Source organism: Thunnus maccoyii, chromosome 8 (assembly GCF_910596095.1).
Source record: "Thunnus maccoyii chromosome 8, fThuMac1.1, whole genome shotgun sequence".
Classification (NCBI taxonomy): domain Eukaryota; kingdom Metazoa; phylum Chordata; class Actinopteri; order Scombriformes; family Scombridae; genus Thunnus; species Thunnus maccoyii.
The window spans coordinates 12,624,248-12,640,662 of record NC_056540.1 but is presented as its reverse complement, the minus strand read 5'-3'; the positions used below and the strand labels follow the sequence as shown (position 1 = coordinate 12,640,662).

Genomic DNA, 16,415 nt, shown 5'->3' with positions numbered 1-16,415 from the left:
ACAAATAATTTTTATATAGTTATAAAAACACTGCAAACAAGTTTTATGTTATAAGTTCTTGATCAAATGTAGTTTTGGCCAAGATAAGTTTGCCTGTAAAAACATCACAACAGCATGTGGTATAAAATCAGTTTGTTAGAATATATCGTATCTAGTGTTTATCAAGGCACACTGCTCTATGAAATACTGTTGTGTGCCTGATTTACAGTATTAATTTTGGTTTAGGTTACAAAAACAGCTTGAACAAACGAGATGACTAAATACACATTTTAAGCGGTCTTAATTAAATCTTGTGTATAAATTATCTTTTCATTAAGCCTGGCTTTCATTTTCCACTATGTTAATATTTGCGAGAGTTGAACAGTTTATGTATTCACTGGATAAATCTGCGAAACCTGTGCTCTCGATGACAGTGGCTCAGGTCAAAAGCTTCCTTCACTTCCCTGCCCTGCCAAGCACAATAAATAATGTGGCAGGCTGAGGCCTTTTGTGTCCACACAGATTCCTTCTTTTGCCCGGGGTAGGCGGAAATCGAGGCGTTTGATCTGAATTCTAAAGAGTCTTGTTGTAGCCCAATAAAGGACGCCATTGTATGTAAATAGTTTATATAAGAGCATATGACTGCTACGGTGCAGGGCAGTGGCTAGTGGCGGAGGAATGATTAGCATTTTCCAAACGCAGGGTGTTCTCAATCCAGCCTTTTGGTTTGCTAAAAAACACAATATTTTAATTCATTTCTGCCAGTTTTGTACACATTTTTGTGTACCACCACAGCTGAAGGTAAAATACATGTTCTATCCTTTAATTCTCTTTTATACTAACAATTAGTGTGCTGTAAGATCAGATTTGATGTGAGTGACGGCTGACATGCCACAGATGTCTTGATAAATACTTGGCATGATGTGCAAAGTATCATTTCCATGTATAGCAGCGATATTTGAACAAATCAGCTTTTAAAGAGTGTGATCATTTTATTTTTTTATCAAGTTTGTAGCCTTTCTTACAAACAATAGAGGTCTCTCACTTTTCCTAAAAAAACTCATAATGAGATGGATAACTTGCTGGTCCTTTGGAGATATTTGCTGGCAGTCTGTCTGCAAATGGGCTGTCGGTCAGTTTGGGAGTACAGTATTAATACAGAGTGAGAAAACCACGTGGCTCTGTGAATGTTTCGCAATTGGCTTTGACCTGTTGCGTCTTATGACGGTGCATGGTGGTAGGCCATCGCCCCTGCTTTTATACGGCCAACAGGCGACCTGGCAATTCCTGTCTGTTGTTCCTTACTCTGCCAAATCCAGCTTGATGCTCAGGCCACACCTCAAGATGGTCATCTTTGGACCCGGCGCTGCTTACGCCGCTTGCACCGCCGGCTGAGCCTGGTAAACCTCTAAAAACTAATGTTACAACAGTTAAACCTTTGCTAAATTACCATATCAAGTTGTTGTGCACAACTTTGAACAATGTTTAAGTTATTTAACCTGAGAAGCCAGTGCTACAAATGAGACTTTATGGCAATATAAAGGATAAAAGATGCAAGTTTTATTTAAACAAATTGGGTTATTTTACTTTTCCTGAGAGGCATTCTAGGCAATTTTGATCAAATATTATTATATTGCATTAATAAAATGGTTATAACAGTTGACCTTAAGCTAGAGCTGTAGCTTAGTCCACATCAGTGTAACCTTGACTGATTTTATCATGATTTTATATTTAACCTTTGTTTTCTGCAGACCTGGAGGCGAAAATGAACTGGGGCACCTTTTATGCCGTGATCAGCGGCGTAAACAGGCACTCTACCGGCATCGGACGCATTTGGCTCTCAGTCATCTTCATTTTCCGTATTCTGGTCCTGGTGGTTGCAGCTGAGAGTGTTTGGGGAGATGAGAAGTCCGGCTTCACCTGCAACACCCAGCAGCCTGGCTGCGACAGCGTCTGCTATGACCAGTTCTTCCCCATCTCGCACATCCGCCTGTGGGCGCTTCAGCTTATCCTGGTCTCCACCCCCGCCCTGCTGGTGGCCATGCATGTGGCCCACCGCCGCCACATTGAAAAGAAGATCCTAAAGCGTACGGGCCGTGGTAGCCCTAAGGACATAGAACACGTCAAGAACCAGAAGTTTCAGATCACCGGAGCTCTGTGGTGGACATACATGATCAGTATCATCTTCAGAATCATCTTTGAGGTGGCTTTTCTCTACATCTTTTACTTGATCTATCCTGACTTTAAGATGGTGCGTTTGGTGAAGTGTGACTCATACCCCTGCCCCAACACCGTGGACTGTTTTGTCTCCAGACCCACAGAGAAGACCATATTCACTGTGTTCATGCTGTCAGTGTCTGGGGTGTGTGTGCTGCTCAACCTGGCTGAGGTGGTCTACCTCATTGGCAGGGCCTGCAGACGGTGTTTCCATGGCTCTGAGGAAGAGTCCAAAGTAGCTTGGATAAGTCAAAGATTGTCATCTTACAGGCAAAATGAAATCAATCAGCTGATAGCAGATCATCCTCTCAAGTCTAAGTTCACTGTGACCAAAAAGAGCCCGGCTGAGAAGGGTGAGAGGTGTTCTGCTTTCTAAGACTCTGCCTTTCCTATTCTCTTTAAACTAATAAACATCCATGGAGCATGTTGCTCTGCATTAATGTCACATAAACTGTATATATGATTATTGTCAGCATACACATTTATGTATTTATGTATCATTCGGTCAATCGCTTATTGATTCATCTGATTTTTTTTTCAGTTTTTACTGACATAAACAGTAATTGCTGTTGGAACTTGGAGCCAGTAGTGAAGTTTAAATACCATACCAGTGCAAAAACACCAATTTAAACACAGTTAGCGTTACGATTATCCATTTAACAAAATGACCCTATTTGTTAGATTGTTCTGATTTTCATGTTTCCAAGTGGTTTCCATTCATTTCAATACAGTTTGAAAACTAGCCTGAGTGGGTAGACTGCTCAAGCTAAAGAAACCAGAACAGTGAGCATCATGCTTTTATTTCTGGAGTTATTGTGTGATAATGCACTTTAAAGTAAAGGTTGGATTGAAAATCCTGCAGGTGTGGCGGGTTGGATAGATACTTATCTACTTTATCAGACAACAATCTTTAAGAACAAGCTTCACAAATCGATTTTCATACCACACTGAAATTAAAGGAAATGGGCGTCTGCCTGGAAGGCACAAAAACATTAAAAAAAAAACAATGATGAGCTTTGGAAAATCCCTAATACTCCAAAGCATACGTGATTTCTAGTAAATTGGCCAAAATGTGAAAAAAACACTGGTATGGACCTTTTTTTTTTACAGAGGCGCAGATTATTGTAGAGATTAAAATGCTGGATAGGAAAGTGAACTTTGTCATTAACATCAAAAATATTGTTGTTACCGTATGTAGTAGACTGAGTCACATCTAGTGCAAAGTGATGGAGGAAAAAAAAGGCATTTATAAGTAGTGAATCGGTATAAGTAAAATGATTTGCAATAACACCGCTTTAAGCCAACAACAGTATAGCGTGATTTTATTGGACAGTTGTTGTCATTCGATTATGCTAAACCTGGTGCAGACTGCTGTAACTATTATGTAAGCTTGTTGGCATACTGCTATGGAAATATTAAAACAGATGGTGCTAGGAAACCAAAGAAAATTCTAAAATACTGTCTGAATATGATGTGATATGATTTACTTATGTTTTACAAATGTAAAAACCAGACTGACTATATATTAATGGCTACAGACAACTGTTCCTGGATATTACAGTACCACAAGTAGCAAGGAAAGAAAATTGAAATTTAAATACAGTTGTCCCTCAAACATGTATAACTCTTGACCTTTTAACAGTGGATAGCTCCTACCCAACAACCAAAAGGGTTTGAAAGTCTTTATTTCAGTAATCCTTCTCCTGGCCTCTCTCTATTCCCGATTCACTGACAAAAAGATACTATTAAACATGCCACATGATGTTCAACTGATGAAATGGCAAAACTTGTTTGCTGGGTCACCTTTCGAAGTTTGCAAATCCCAGTACTGTACATATCTAATCTCTTTGGATTTGTAAATCTTTGTACTTAATTGTAAATACTTACTTCATTGCAACTGTTAGTTCTGAGAAATGTTTGAAGTCGACCTACATTGTAACAGGGATCCGTCACTGTCAGACATTGGCACCTGCTTTTATTAATATTGACCTGTATTGTGTATTATTCTTCATCTCTGGTCCAGTAAGTTTAATGTACCATACATACGCTGGTATGTTTATACATCTGTTATTATGTTAACCTGTTTTTATACACACTGTAATGCATACAAAAACCCTTCTGTTGATGTGCCTAAATGTACATATATCAATTTATGATTTACAACCAGGTAAACAATCCAGTTAGAATATAAAATGGGTTGAAACTATATACTATCTGTACATAATGTAAAAATAAATAAACTTCCTGTTAATTTGACAAACACAAAACTCAGTGGATTTCTAAAATAATGAGATCTGTGAAAGATAACAATCCAATAATAACATAACAATAATTATATAAACCACAACTTTTTCATTTTAACTGTAAGGTTTTCGCTCACTTACTTACTTCCTGCCACTGTGATTTGCAACTTGAGGATGCAAATGGCCACTCATCTCCAAATCATGTCCCCCCTGATAGGAGAGACCCTTGTGCTATATTTAGAGCCCAGAAGCACTTGTGGCCGGACATAACAGCAGACATCATTGGCCAGCTGCCCTGTCACTCACTGTAACAAGCGAGTAGAGGGTCTTTAATAGTTTACATTAGAGCCTTGTGCCAAATTTAACTGCGGGGGGAGGGGGGTTAGAGGGAGGGCAGGCTGGACATGGTTGAGAGGGTGTCCAGCAGGTTACGTGTGTTGTGGTCAGTGTAAGAACTCTGCGGCCTGGATCCTGCCTGAGCTGCGCTTGAAGATGGAGGAGTCAGTGCGTTTGTTGGTGTGGAACAGAGGTTGTGGCTAGCAGGCTAGCAGTGGCTAGAGTCTACTTTTCCTGTCCATTCAAGGGCATTGCTGAGGCCCCCTCCCCCCCCGAAGATCAGGCTTGCACTGAGACCTGTCAGCAAAGTGGTTGGCCTCATGGACCCTCGAAGACATATGGGGCTTCATCACAGGGGATGTATAAGCTGACAAGGTGGGTTTATCCAGTAAATATGACTTCTGTGTGATATTTGGGAGCCTTAACCTTCTTTGTTGACTGAATTGCTTGTTCTGTTAGAAGCCATAGTCACACAATGAACAGTACATGCAGCCAAAGGCTATAATTTGTCTTGTGTGGAAAGATCTCAAAAAAACAACTTCTTGGTTATTTTTGGAAGAATGATCATCATTGAATTATCCTTTGTTGTGGGAAACTGCAAGGTCTGACAGGTTTATACTGAAGTCAGTCATTTTGCTCACTCTAAACCCTAAAAACTACAAGGATCTATTAGTGTTGACCCCCTAAACAGCTGAATTAGCTCACCTGCTACATTCCAGCAGTTAACAGAATTCATGTTCCCACCTGCAGCAGCATTTCCTGAAATTGCTGGACTCCGTCTGTACAGTGCATCCGTTAGATGTAGGATATATTTTTAACAATGTGTTACAGGAGCTGAGAGTACTGACATTACTCAACCGGTTCCAATTCGCACTTCCACCACATCTGCCTGGCATTTCATTTCACCTCGTGTGGATCACGTTACTGTGTCTCGGGCCATGAAGGCCAGGAGCCACAGAATCATGACTGGAACCGGCCTTCCCCCCCTGTCCACACTTGCCAAATATATACCCTCCTAAAGTAAATATAATCCTGTCTGCATCCACATGGAAAAGGCTCACTACCTGCTCAGCAGAGTCCCCCAGTTGTACTGTACACTCGGTAACAGCTTGGCTCCCAGGAGACTCATTTGGTCTAAGCTGTTGCTGAACTTGGCAGGACATTTTAAGGAGGAAGAAAAACTTTGTGAGTTACACTGAAGCTTGCTTTAGCCTCTAGATCATTTTTATTTCAGTCATGTCTTGTATTTGCTTTGCAGACAAGCCTATACAAATCAAACGGAGAATGTGTTTTTCTACTTAAACACTTTTTTTCAATTCCTCCAGTCACAGATCTGACCTCACATAGCCATGGGGGACTGGAACCTGCTGGGAAAGCTCCTGGAAAAAGCCCAGGAGCATTCCACCGTGGTGGGGAAGGTGTGGCTCACCGTGCTGTTCATCTTCCGCATCCTGATCCTAAGTGCTGCGACAGAGAAGGTGTGGGGCGACGAGCAGTCAGGCTTCACCTGTGACACCAAGCAGCCTGGTTGCGAGAACGTGTGCTATGACATCACTTTCCCCATCTCCCACGTTCGCTTTTGGGTGCTGCAAATCATCTTTGTGTCAACACCGACGTTGATCTACCTGGGACACATCCTCCATCTGGTGCGGATGGAGGACAAGCATAAAGAGCAAGAGAGGGAGAGAGAACATGCGCACCATTCAGACAAGCAGGCCCTCATTGCAGATACTAAGCACAAAAAGGCTCTGGTGAGGGACACTAAAGGCCGCGTTCGCCTGCAAGGGGAACTCTTGCGCACTTACGTCTTTAATGTGATTTTTAAAACTCTGTTTGAGGTGGGTTTCATTGTGGCCCAATACCTGTTGTATGGCTTTGAGCTGAAGCCCATGTACACATGTGACAGACCCCCCTGCCCCAATGTGGTAAACTGCTACATATCCCGTCCCACAGAGAAAACCATCTTCATCATCTTCATGCTGGGAGTGGCCAGCGTGTCTCTGTTCCTCAATCTCGTAGAGATCTATCACCTGGGCTTCACCAAGTGCCGCCAGGGCATCACATTCAGGAGAGGTGACCAGTCGCCTGAATGTATCTCCAAGGAGCCCAGCGAGACCGCCGTGCCATTTGCACCAAGTTACGATGACTACTTCCACGGGCACCACCAAGTCCAGTCTGCCTACCCGCCCGTACCCAGCTACAACCTCTCGCCTCTGTCTGAGGATACAGACTCTTCCTTTCACCCCTATCACAGCAAGGCAGCATACAAACAGAATAAGGACAACTTGGCGGTGGAAAGGAGCAGCAGCAAGCCAGAGGAATGTGACCTGAAAGGAAAGAAGGGAGCAGGATCAGCCCCTGGGTCACCTACGCAGGCCAGGCCCAGCCGCAGTGCCAAACACAGCAACAACAAGACTAGAATAGACGATCTGAAGATATGAGGAGGTTTATGTTTCTCTGAGGGGTCTTAAATTGCTGTGAGGGGATCGCATGTTGTTTGGGAGCATTCATACATGCTCGGGTGACTCCCCTCTTTACGATGGCAAAGGTTTTACTCATTCCAACTCAGAGCGGAGCAACATTTTTAGGGCACACAGAGGTTGCAGTTTAATGTGTGAAGACTGATGTGGTTCAACAAAAACTTTTCTAATCAAGTTAGACCTCTCCAAGGAAATTTCGCTCCACTGAAAAGTGTCCCATTATATTTTTTTCCTTTGAAAAACCTTTGATTTCACATTAGATTGTAGCATGAAAGGTATGTGGTAGACCATTTGTGGCAACACAGTATTTTCAGTGAATGTTTTGTTGTTTTGTGAATTTAACTGATTTGTGTACGATATGAATCTTTCCACTATTCACTACTATCACTGAGAATCTAAGAAAATTGACAAAATACAATAAAACAAAGGTCTGCTCAGGTTTTACATTGAGCTTATCTTATTTTCTCAAGTGTGTGATGAATGTGAATGAACCTTGAAAAATGCAACTCCTTGTGTAAAGTTGCCCGAACTTTGGGAACAGAATCCAGTTCAGAAACCTGCGCTGACCTGACCCCGTTTGAGGAAATCAGATAGGTCGAATAGTTAAATTTAACTTCCTTAACTGTTTTGAGGTCGCCATCAAGCATAATTCACTTGCTTAGACTTGAAGTGAAAAGTTGTGCAATACCTGACAACACATTGGACACTGGAAGTAACTAGTTCCAGGACGCACCTCAAAAGAAATTGCACTGGTCTCAGGAGTTCCCAGATTTATACTGTCTCTTTTTATTGCAACAGCCAGCAAGTACATAATTATAAGCACATTGTTTTGTTTATTCTTGTTTATATCTGTGTTTGTGTCATTTGTTTTCTGTAAAGCACTTGGTGACAACCATATTTGTAAAACTGCTTGAAATAAACCTGTCTTACATTTGCAAAGTTAGTGGTGCATTTATACTTGCAAGTTTTTATCAAGAAAAAAAGGGGGAATCATTTCACTGAAACACATGTTGCAACTTTTATTTTAGAATGCTGAAAGAAATAAATCAAGAACAACTCAACTCAGGGGTAAAAATATAATTGGTTTTATTTAGTGCAGTATCTTTACTCAGTAGCTCCAACATACAACTTAGCTCGGCAGGAAAGTTTACTGAACACCGAGGCTCTGAAATTAAAATCTGACAGGTGTAGTTTGAGCCATCAGTACACACATGCAAACATTTCAACCTGTTAAACACTGAAGTGCTTGAGTGGGAATAAACATGTCATGTGTAAGGCCTTTGCTGCCTGCATATCCCACACATGCAGGTCTTATACTCATCTCTGCCAGGAAACACTGCACATAGGCAGCCCTGGTATGGAAACCTTGAAATTAATGACCTAGCGTGTTCATGACGTTGAATACTACATATTTTCAGCATGGTGTGTTCACAATTTTTGGTGTCAAGGGAAAAGCAAATATGATTTTTATTTAAATATAAATATATTAAAAACACAAGATTGCAATTTCTGAAAAAAAAATATTGGCTTTCAAATGTAGTGTCTTGATGTATTGAGATATGATTCTGTCTAGTCTGGACATACTAAAATATGTATTTTAGTGTTTTGTGGAGCCAGAAACACATTTTCAGACCCCCCATTTGAGAACATAAATTATAGCATAACCAGACAAAGTGTTATTTGTAATGTATGGATCCATAAATCAGTAAGTGAACCAGAAAAGTCTCTTTTTAAGTGTCACATCCACCTTTACAAATGAAAATAAAACATGAAGGTTTTCTCAGTTATTTTAAGACATACATCTTAAAATATAATAAAGTGGTCATGTTTTAGAAAAGGATCATGTGTGCTTTTGAAATGCTGACAGATGAATAGATGTGAGTTATGAGTATGTGTGGATATCCAGCACTTTGAAATGAAACCTTTGTAGTGTTAAGTCCAACATTTCAAACTGTGGTTGCATCAGAGGATTGGACCGCTGAAGACATACAGTGTAGCACTTTTTTGGAAATGTAGAGCATATTTCAGTAAATTACATTTAACTACAAAAGTCAAAACTGTTACATGAGCATAGCAGACTAGCATAAAGATCATAATTTAAATCAGATTTCTAGTTTGACTATCACACGAAAAAAGTCTGTGAACTGTTTACATTAGATGACATGGAGTACTTTAAGCTTTTGTATAAAACAGTATCATTTAATACACCCCAAGAGTTTGATTAATGATGACTTTTGTATTGAATAGTTCTGCAAGTGAAATTAATTGCAGAATGACACTCCTGACTAAAAACATGGTGATTTCAGTGCATTTAATTTAAGAGACTGTGTAAAAATGATTTGTGCATTATTTCTTATGTTTCACTTTTTTCAAAAAAAACAAAGCCCTCCCCAGTGTTATTAATAGTTCAGTCAAAAAACAGATGTATTGAGTGCTGCTTGGATGTAGAAAGGTATCCCTCTGGTGCATTTTAGTTTGGGAATCCTACTAGTTTAAAGTTATTGAAAAGATTTGAGGCACTCAAGAGGGTAACACATTTAAAAAGCCTTTAATGTTTCATGGCTACTTAGTCATAGTTAAAAACATGCCTACACATTTCAGTTTCTTTGGATCTGCCCAAGACAAAAATAGCAAAACACTCCCAATAATATCTCAATGTAATATGACACTGTTGAATTAGTGAAATTCCATGAAAACAGCAAAGTGCACAAAGAATTTAAGATGGCATACTTTAATTTAAACCTGAAAATTTTAATTTGAAATTCAAACCTTAATGTATCAATGGAATAATAATTTTTCATATAACCACAAAATCACACAATAGCAGCGGAATTAGAAATTGCCAGAATTGTGGCATCCTGTTTACTGGATATTCTAGTCATTTTTAATTTTTTTACCAAGATTTTTGGTTAAAATAAATAAATAAATAAATAAATAAATAAATAACCTATCACTATCATTTTGTATGACACATTTATATGCATCTCTGGAGAGATAAGGTTCCCACTCTCCTAAAAGTTTTGACTACCCTCCCTTTAGAAAAAAGAAAAAAATACATACAGTAACACTACACCTTTCTCTAAACATTTGCCTTCATAATTTTTGTACAGTCCCTAAACATAGTGAAAGGTGAAATTGCTACAAGATTGTTAATATGACTGGTCATTGGTGTAGGGCCTTTCTTTTCTTTTCTTTCTTTTTTTTAATTTTTTTTTTTTTTTTTTTACTAATTTCTTACTCATTAGAGATAAAGGACTATTTTTGTGGACTTTTCAAATACCTATTGAGGCTATAAGCAAATATAACAAGTGCTCTGAAGGAGCCAAAAGCCTTTCAATTACCTTTTAGTTAAATTTAAAAATCTAAAGCTCAAAATATATAGTGTCTCATAAGAAAAACACTATACAGTACACCATGTGGTACTATCTGAAAAATCATGTGACACTTCCCTATCAGTTTCTTAAGTCTTTTACACCATATTGTAAGTTAGTTAACTAAAAATGTAAGTTTTATTTATTTATTTATTTATTATTTCTAATTATATGGCATCAACCTAAACAAGAAAGTCAAGACATGGACTCACTTTCAATTTGGTCATTTTGTTGAACAGTGATTTGCACAGTAATCACATGTACATATCTTTACATACTGTGGCTCTTAAAATATATTTTAAAGCTAAATGACTAGAACCCCAGCGCTGTTGTTTCTGCACTGCTGAAGCAAATCCAGTAATTATCTTCTCAAAAGCACCTGAGCAGAGTTTCATGGGAAATAACAGCATAGACTAACACAATAAAGCGCTGCCTTGGTTATGTTTAATGGTGGATATAATTTCATGTGTCCAGATGAGTTATTCTATCACTTTATTCTGTCTGTTCCCTGTGGTGTGATGCTTAACGTGATTTTCCACCAGCTGTAGCACAGTCCTCTACTGCCCTCTCCCTTTACTTTTACTTAAACACTGACATGCTGCTCGTATTGTATATGTGGCTTGCGTCTGCTGGACACGCCATCTGCTGGGCGAAGGACATCTTGTGTCTCATAATGTCATCTCAGTTTGATTTTTTTCTTCATTTTACTGGCAAATGACTGAGTACATAAAATAGTGAACAGATATTTTGATGTATTGCCATGTATCTTTCTAATCTGTTCAACTGGGACAAAATATAAATACATGTGGGCTGCATTGTAGGATAGACAGGATAAAACCATCAAGGAACATTGTAGTGTTTATTTAATCCCTGACTCAAGTAAGTGTTCAGTGATCTCTGGCCTGTTTTTCATCACACTGGCACTCTGCACCCAACCTGCTAATGTGTGATAAATGACAAACAGCCAGAAGCAAAGCTTACCCTTGCACCAACTTTGTGCGGCTGCAAGGGCATGCTTGTGAAATATCAGCCAAAAGGAAAACGGGGCTTCTGATGTTTGCTGACTGAATGAGTCTGATTGCTTGCAGGCCTGTCACCTCATCACCAACACCAGCCTTGTTAAACTCAATGCAGACTGCACACAGCCCGACACCAAACTCTGCAGAATATAGTGTGTGAGCTACACTTGAGCGCTGTTGAAAAAGGGGGGGGGGGCTCACACAAGCATAGAGGAAAATGAACAGAAATCAGCTGCTGACATGGTTTCTGGGGCAGAAAATGTCATTATGGCTTGGCATCTGTCAGTTTATGTCTTGTGTTGTCTGTGCGGTGGGAACAGGCTGACTGTTTGCTGCCACCATGTGACAACTGAAATTCTCTGCAGACTTTAGAGAAAGCTTGTGTTGTTGTTGTGACTTGATTGATTTTTTTCACTATAATCTCTATCAGGCCTGGGAAAAATCAGGGTTGCTGTTCTGCACATGCAGTATAAAATATTCCTTGTAATAAAATGCCATGCTGTGCATTCTGTATTGAAGGAGGATGAATTAGGTAATTAACATTTTTCACCTTTGCATTTTATTATTGCATGTCAGAGGTGTTATTGTTATGACAGTTGAATCTGCCTCTGGGATAAACACTATTACAAATCTGTCTGTGCACTCACATACACATGCAGCCTGTTTTCAATAGAGGCTCTGAATTTGATTTAGCATACATAACGCTAAGCTGACATTATTTGAGAAAAAAAAAAAAAAGTCGGTAAGTAAATAAAGGCATGCATCTGTGCACACATATTGGTTCAGTGTGCCTTACACAGCAGATGGCAGAGGAAGTCATGGCCTCTTGTGTGATACAGCTTGTGTATCACGCGCACAGACTTCATTTATTAAAAAAATTGTTATCATAGGATCTTCTCATAGATAAAGACAGATTTTATTAAGCCACAGACATGTTTTATATGCGAGAGGCTTCATAGAACCTGTTAAAGACAAAAGTTATTGACCTCATACCATAAGATTACATGTGCTATATATAAAATAATCAAAAAAGATAACTCGTAATACAAAACTCATTTTTAATCATCTGATTTTGTCAGTATCAGATGATTATTGTATTTTATATATATATTACACTTTACTTGACATAAAAACGTTTTTTGTGAAAATGTAAATCTACATTTTGTTCTAGTGAAACAACAATTGCACAAAGCTGTTGAAAATATGTCAAACAACTGTAAAAGTTAAAATTTTTCCAAGTTTATTCGAGCAAGTCATCGTTCCCATCTGCATCACACCGACATCTACATCACCAAACATCTTCAATACAAAATGTTCCTTTAAATACAACTTGATCTTGCAGTCATTTCCTAATACAAAGGTCTGAAACATCACTGAACTACAGTACACAAACACTTTAAAACAGAGAGAAAAAAAAAAACAACACAACAACAAAATGATGAATCAGATTACTTAAAGTCAAGACATGAAGACTTTATTCAAAAAATACAATATCTACTCACCTTTAACCTGGCATGAAAGTTAAGCACATTATGGGTTTGTACTGAAGTTAAGCGTAATCTGTAAATATATGCATATAAATATCTTGTCATTTTAATTTGAGGACAGAATAATCAATTCAGTGCAATGAATTGTCAGAGAATGGATGTAGAGCATTTTTGAAATCAGATCCTTCATACAAATACGTTACAAGTAAAGCAGTGTGTGTGTTTGTATGTGTGCGCCCGTTTGTATGTGTGCGCCCACACACACACACACACACACACACACACACACACACACACACACACACAACATCCAAAACTCAAGATGTTTTCCTACATGGCAATCTCTTTACTGTGAAGGGACTTACAACACTTAACCAAATGGCAGCTTATAACAAAGCCTCTTAAAAATAGGGGCTGTCCTCTGTCAACAAAAGTAACATTTCCAGAGAACAAAAAGTCATAAAGGCGGGCCTGCTGGGGCTGGTGAAAAAAACACACCCAACAGCTTCCGCTCCCCCATGCCAGGGAGTATACAGTAGTTTCATGCTTTAACCTCGAGTTAAAGCCTAAGCGCAAACCAGATTGCCTAACAGTCTGGTTGGTAGATGGTACCATGTTGTAGTGCTGGAGCCATGGTGGGGGGAGCTGTGGATCCATGCCCATGTCGGTCCGTCTCCTCCGGTCTCATGAGCTGATAAGGACATGCTTTAATCGTGTTTGCCCTTCCCTTTAGGCGTGCCTTCGTTCCAGGCTACATAAACAAACAACGCCAAAACCACATGCACAGTGAGTACAGCAACAATGGCGGCATAGAAGTAGCTGTCAGAGCTTGACATCTTCATCGAACCTGGGAAAAGGAAGCAGAGAACAGTTACAGTGATGACACAGAGCAGGATAATACAGTCCAGAAGATGAATGGTTATCATGATGCCTACAACTTCCATTGAATCAAATTTAAACCTTGTCATATATGAACAATTCAAATAGGGCTGGGCAATAAAATTATATATACAGTGAGATGATGAAAATTTGTTAACAGTCAGGGAATTTTCAATGCTGTTTATATTGGCAGTGTTATAAAATAATGTTACAAGTCAGTCTTGGATTCACAGACTTTTCATCATTGTGATAAAGCAGCTGAATTTCTGCAGATCTGTAATTCAATGGATAAACCACAACAGACTGTAGATCAATCAGAAGATAAAGTACTCTGTCATGGCTTTATTCCCGAATGTTGCAAAGACAGTTGAATTAAAAATGAATGAAAGAAAATTGAAAAACATCTCTTTGCCTTACAGGTACTATTATGGAGCCTGTCAGATAAATCAGCTAGTCTATATTATGGGCTAATATTAGCTTCTCACACATAAATCTGTGTTGGCACTTGTGTCATCCAATTCACTACCAAGAAACTGCAGTGTGGCAAAGCCAAAGGCAGGTTAGCAACAATTTAGAAACATTAACACGATTAGGTGGTGTGTCCAGCAGAAAGTAGGGATGCACTGACCCAACTTTCCTCTGATGCTGATAAGGAAACCTCAACTCCAGCACCGGTGCTCTTTTTTTCCAAATTTAAAATCTATATACTAAACTGTGTGGAACTCTTATTTCTATTTGATTTAACTTAAAGGGGACATATTATGTTTTTGTAATTTTCTGGTATTTTTATAGTTATGATGTCAGATATCAATGCAAAACATGGCCATAGTTCCAAAACTTGAGGTCAGCGTGTGTAGAAAAGCTCCCTGCAAGCCAAAAGCCCTGGTTTCAACCTGTTCTGAATGCTTTGTTTTCTACCTTCACATGCCCACAAATGGCCATCCGTCCTGTAGTCTTCATACTATTACTACAAGTTGTCTCATGGTTTGTTGACGTAGCTGCCGGAGCTGACGGAAGTCAGAAAAGAGTGGGCTCATCGGAAGGGGGGCAGGACCTTTAACGGCCTGTTTCAGACAGAGGCTGAACTGAGCGGCTGCTTAAAGAGCCAGTATAAGATACACAGGGATGATTTTTTTAACTGTAAATCATGCAAATATATTCCAGTAGAGCTCCAGATTAAAAATATAGACCTAAATGTGCCAAATGTGTGTCCACTTTAAGGTCAGAAATTACTGTGGCACTAAAAGTGTTCATTTTCATGAACTGCCCATTTATCGTCATTACGTTTTTTGACTCTCAAATATGAAAATCAGACTAAAAAAATCCAATATCTGCCGGACTTTAGTGATTATGCAAAGTGGGATATGGTGATGGTTATGGGTAACAAGGATACAAAGAAATCAGTAGAGGTAAAGATGACTGATTTGTAGCAGCGCCTTCCTTTCACCTAAATCAGTGGAACTAAACAACACAAACAAGATAGTGTTACAGGCCTTACCCTCAAAGATGTACGCCTTTGATGCGAAGTACAGTCCAATGGGCAGCGTGACCATCAAGATAGTGAAGAACAGCAGTGTCTTGAGGGCTGAAACCATGGAGCTTTCATTTCTGCATGACAAGAAGTTCATGAGTCAGTGGAGACAACAGCGACCTTACTGTTCAGGAGCAGCGGGACTCCGTGCAGACTACTCATGTCGGGATGATTAATGTTGGGTTTCGGGATTACGCCATATTAAATAAAAGTCTTTTGTAAACGTCGGCACATGTTTAGCATCCAGACAGACAGCGGTACAGCGGTTTTGAGGCCAGTCGCCACTCAACAGACAGAAAAGCCTGATAAACTCGCTAAGAAGCTAGCTAGCTACTGTTAGCTGTTCATTTGAAGTAACTGGTCGTTTTCTCACCCTCGGAAATAGGGCGGCGGGCCGGCGGCGGCGTCTGAAGAACCTCTGACAGATCCGTCCATTGCTGTGTGGACGGGCGACGAGATGAAGATTAAAAACGGGAAATATAATCACTTTATATTAGCGCCTACTGCCTATCTGTGTTGTGTTGTCACTGTTGAAATTCCTTCTTCCTCGATTGGGTCACGGGACCGTCACATGACGAGTTTTGACGCCAAATAGTCTCGCGAGACGAGACTCTTGAGGGCAATTAGTCAAACACAGACTGTATAAAAATAGGTCAAACACTGTTTTTTTTTCTTTTGGGATGAAATATGAGCACTGAGTCTCATTTTTCATTTCATTTTTATTTTATTTTTAGCAGGAAAAAAACAGCGGAGTAATGTAAAATCATTACCAGCTGTGGGCCTGTCTAAGTTTAAAAACTGTTTTCCACAGTGAGGAGAAAAAACAATAAAAATATATTTAAAAAAATACAGACAGATAAAGTTAACAAGTTA

At 39.4% G+C, this 16,415-nt stretch overlaps 3 protein-coding genes across 4 annotated transcripts; 2 read left to right on the top strand and 1 right to left on the bottom strand.

Moving 5' to 3' along the window:
- The first annotated feature begins 1,310 nt into the window (after window positions 1–1,310).
- Window positions 1,311–2,710, top strand: LOC121902066 (gap junction beta-1 protein-like). The gene is made up of 2 exons (XM_042419247.1): window positions 1,311–1,379; window positions 1,731–2,710. The coding sequence occupies exon 2, from the start codon at window positions 1,745–1,747 to the stop codon at window positions 2,570–2,572; it is 828 nt and encodes a 275-aa protein (XP_042275181.1). The 5' UTR covers window positions 1,311–1,379; window positions 1,731–1,744; the 3' UTR covers window positions 2,573–2,710.
- Window positions 2,711–4,893: 2,183 nt separating this feature from the next.
- Window positions 4,894–8,169, top strand: LOC121901871 (gap junction alpha-3 protein-like). 2 transcript variants are annotated; one of them, XM_042418917.1, is made up of 2 exons: window positions 4,894–5,150; window positions 6,101–8,169. In XM_042418917.1, the coding sequence occupies exon 2, from the start codon at window positions 6,125–6,127 to the stop codon at window positions 7,214–7,216; it is 1,092 nt and encodes a 363-aa protein (XP_042274851.1). In that variant the 5' UTR covers window positions 4,894–5,150; window positions 6,101–6,124; the 3' UTR covers window positions 7,217–8,169. The 2 variants fall into 2 exon arrangements, with proteins under 2 accessions (XP_042274851.1, XP_042274850.1); XM_042418916.1 differs by lacking the exon at window positions 4,894–5,150 and adding an exon at window positions 5,592–5,960.
- Window positions 8,170–12,868: 4,699 nt separating this feature from the next.
- On the bottom strand, window positions 12,869–16,104 carry vma21 (vacuolar ATPase assembly factor VMA21). The gene is made up of 3 exons (XM_042418871.1): window positions 15,916–16,104; window positions 15,510–15,619; window positions 12,869–13,979 (listed from the first exon to the last, which is right to left on the bottom strand). The coding sequence occupies exons 1-3, from the start codon at window positions 15,975–15,977 to the stop codon at window positions 13,840–13,842; spliced, it is 312 nt and encodes a 103-aa protein (XP_042274805.1). The 5' UTR covers window positions 15,978–16,104; the 3' UTR covers window positions 12,869–13,839.
- Window positions 16,105–16,415: the final 311 nt, after the last annotated feature.

Coding starts and splice junctions, on each gene's coding strand:
- LOC121902066 (XM_042419247.1), top strand. CDS start 1,745: ATGAACTGGGGCACCTTTTATGCCGTGATCAGCGGCGTAAACAGGCAC.
- LOC121901871 (XM_042418917.1), top strand. CDS start 6,125: ATGGGGGACTGGAACCTGCTGGGAAAGCTCCTGGAAAAAGCCCAGGAG.
- vma21 (XM_042418871.1), bottom strand. CDS start 15,977: ATGGACGGATCTGTCAGAGGTTCTTCAGACGCCGCCGCCGGCCCGCCG. Junction 15,620..15,915: donor CCGCCGCCCTATTTCCGAGG/GTGAGAAAACGA, acceptor CTTGTCATGCAG/AAATGAAAGCTCCATGGTTT. Junction 13,980..15,509: donor AAAGGCGTACATCTTTGAGG/GTAAGGCCTGTA, acceptor TCCTTTTCCCAG/GTTCGATGAAGATGTCAAGC.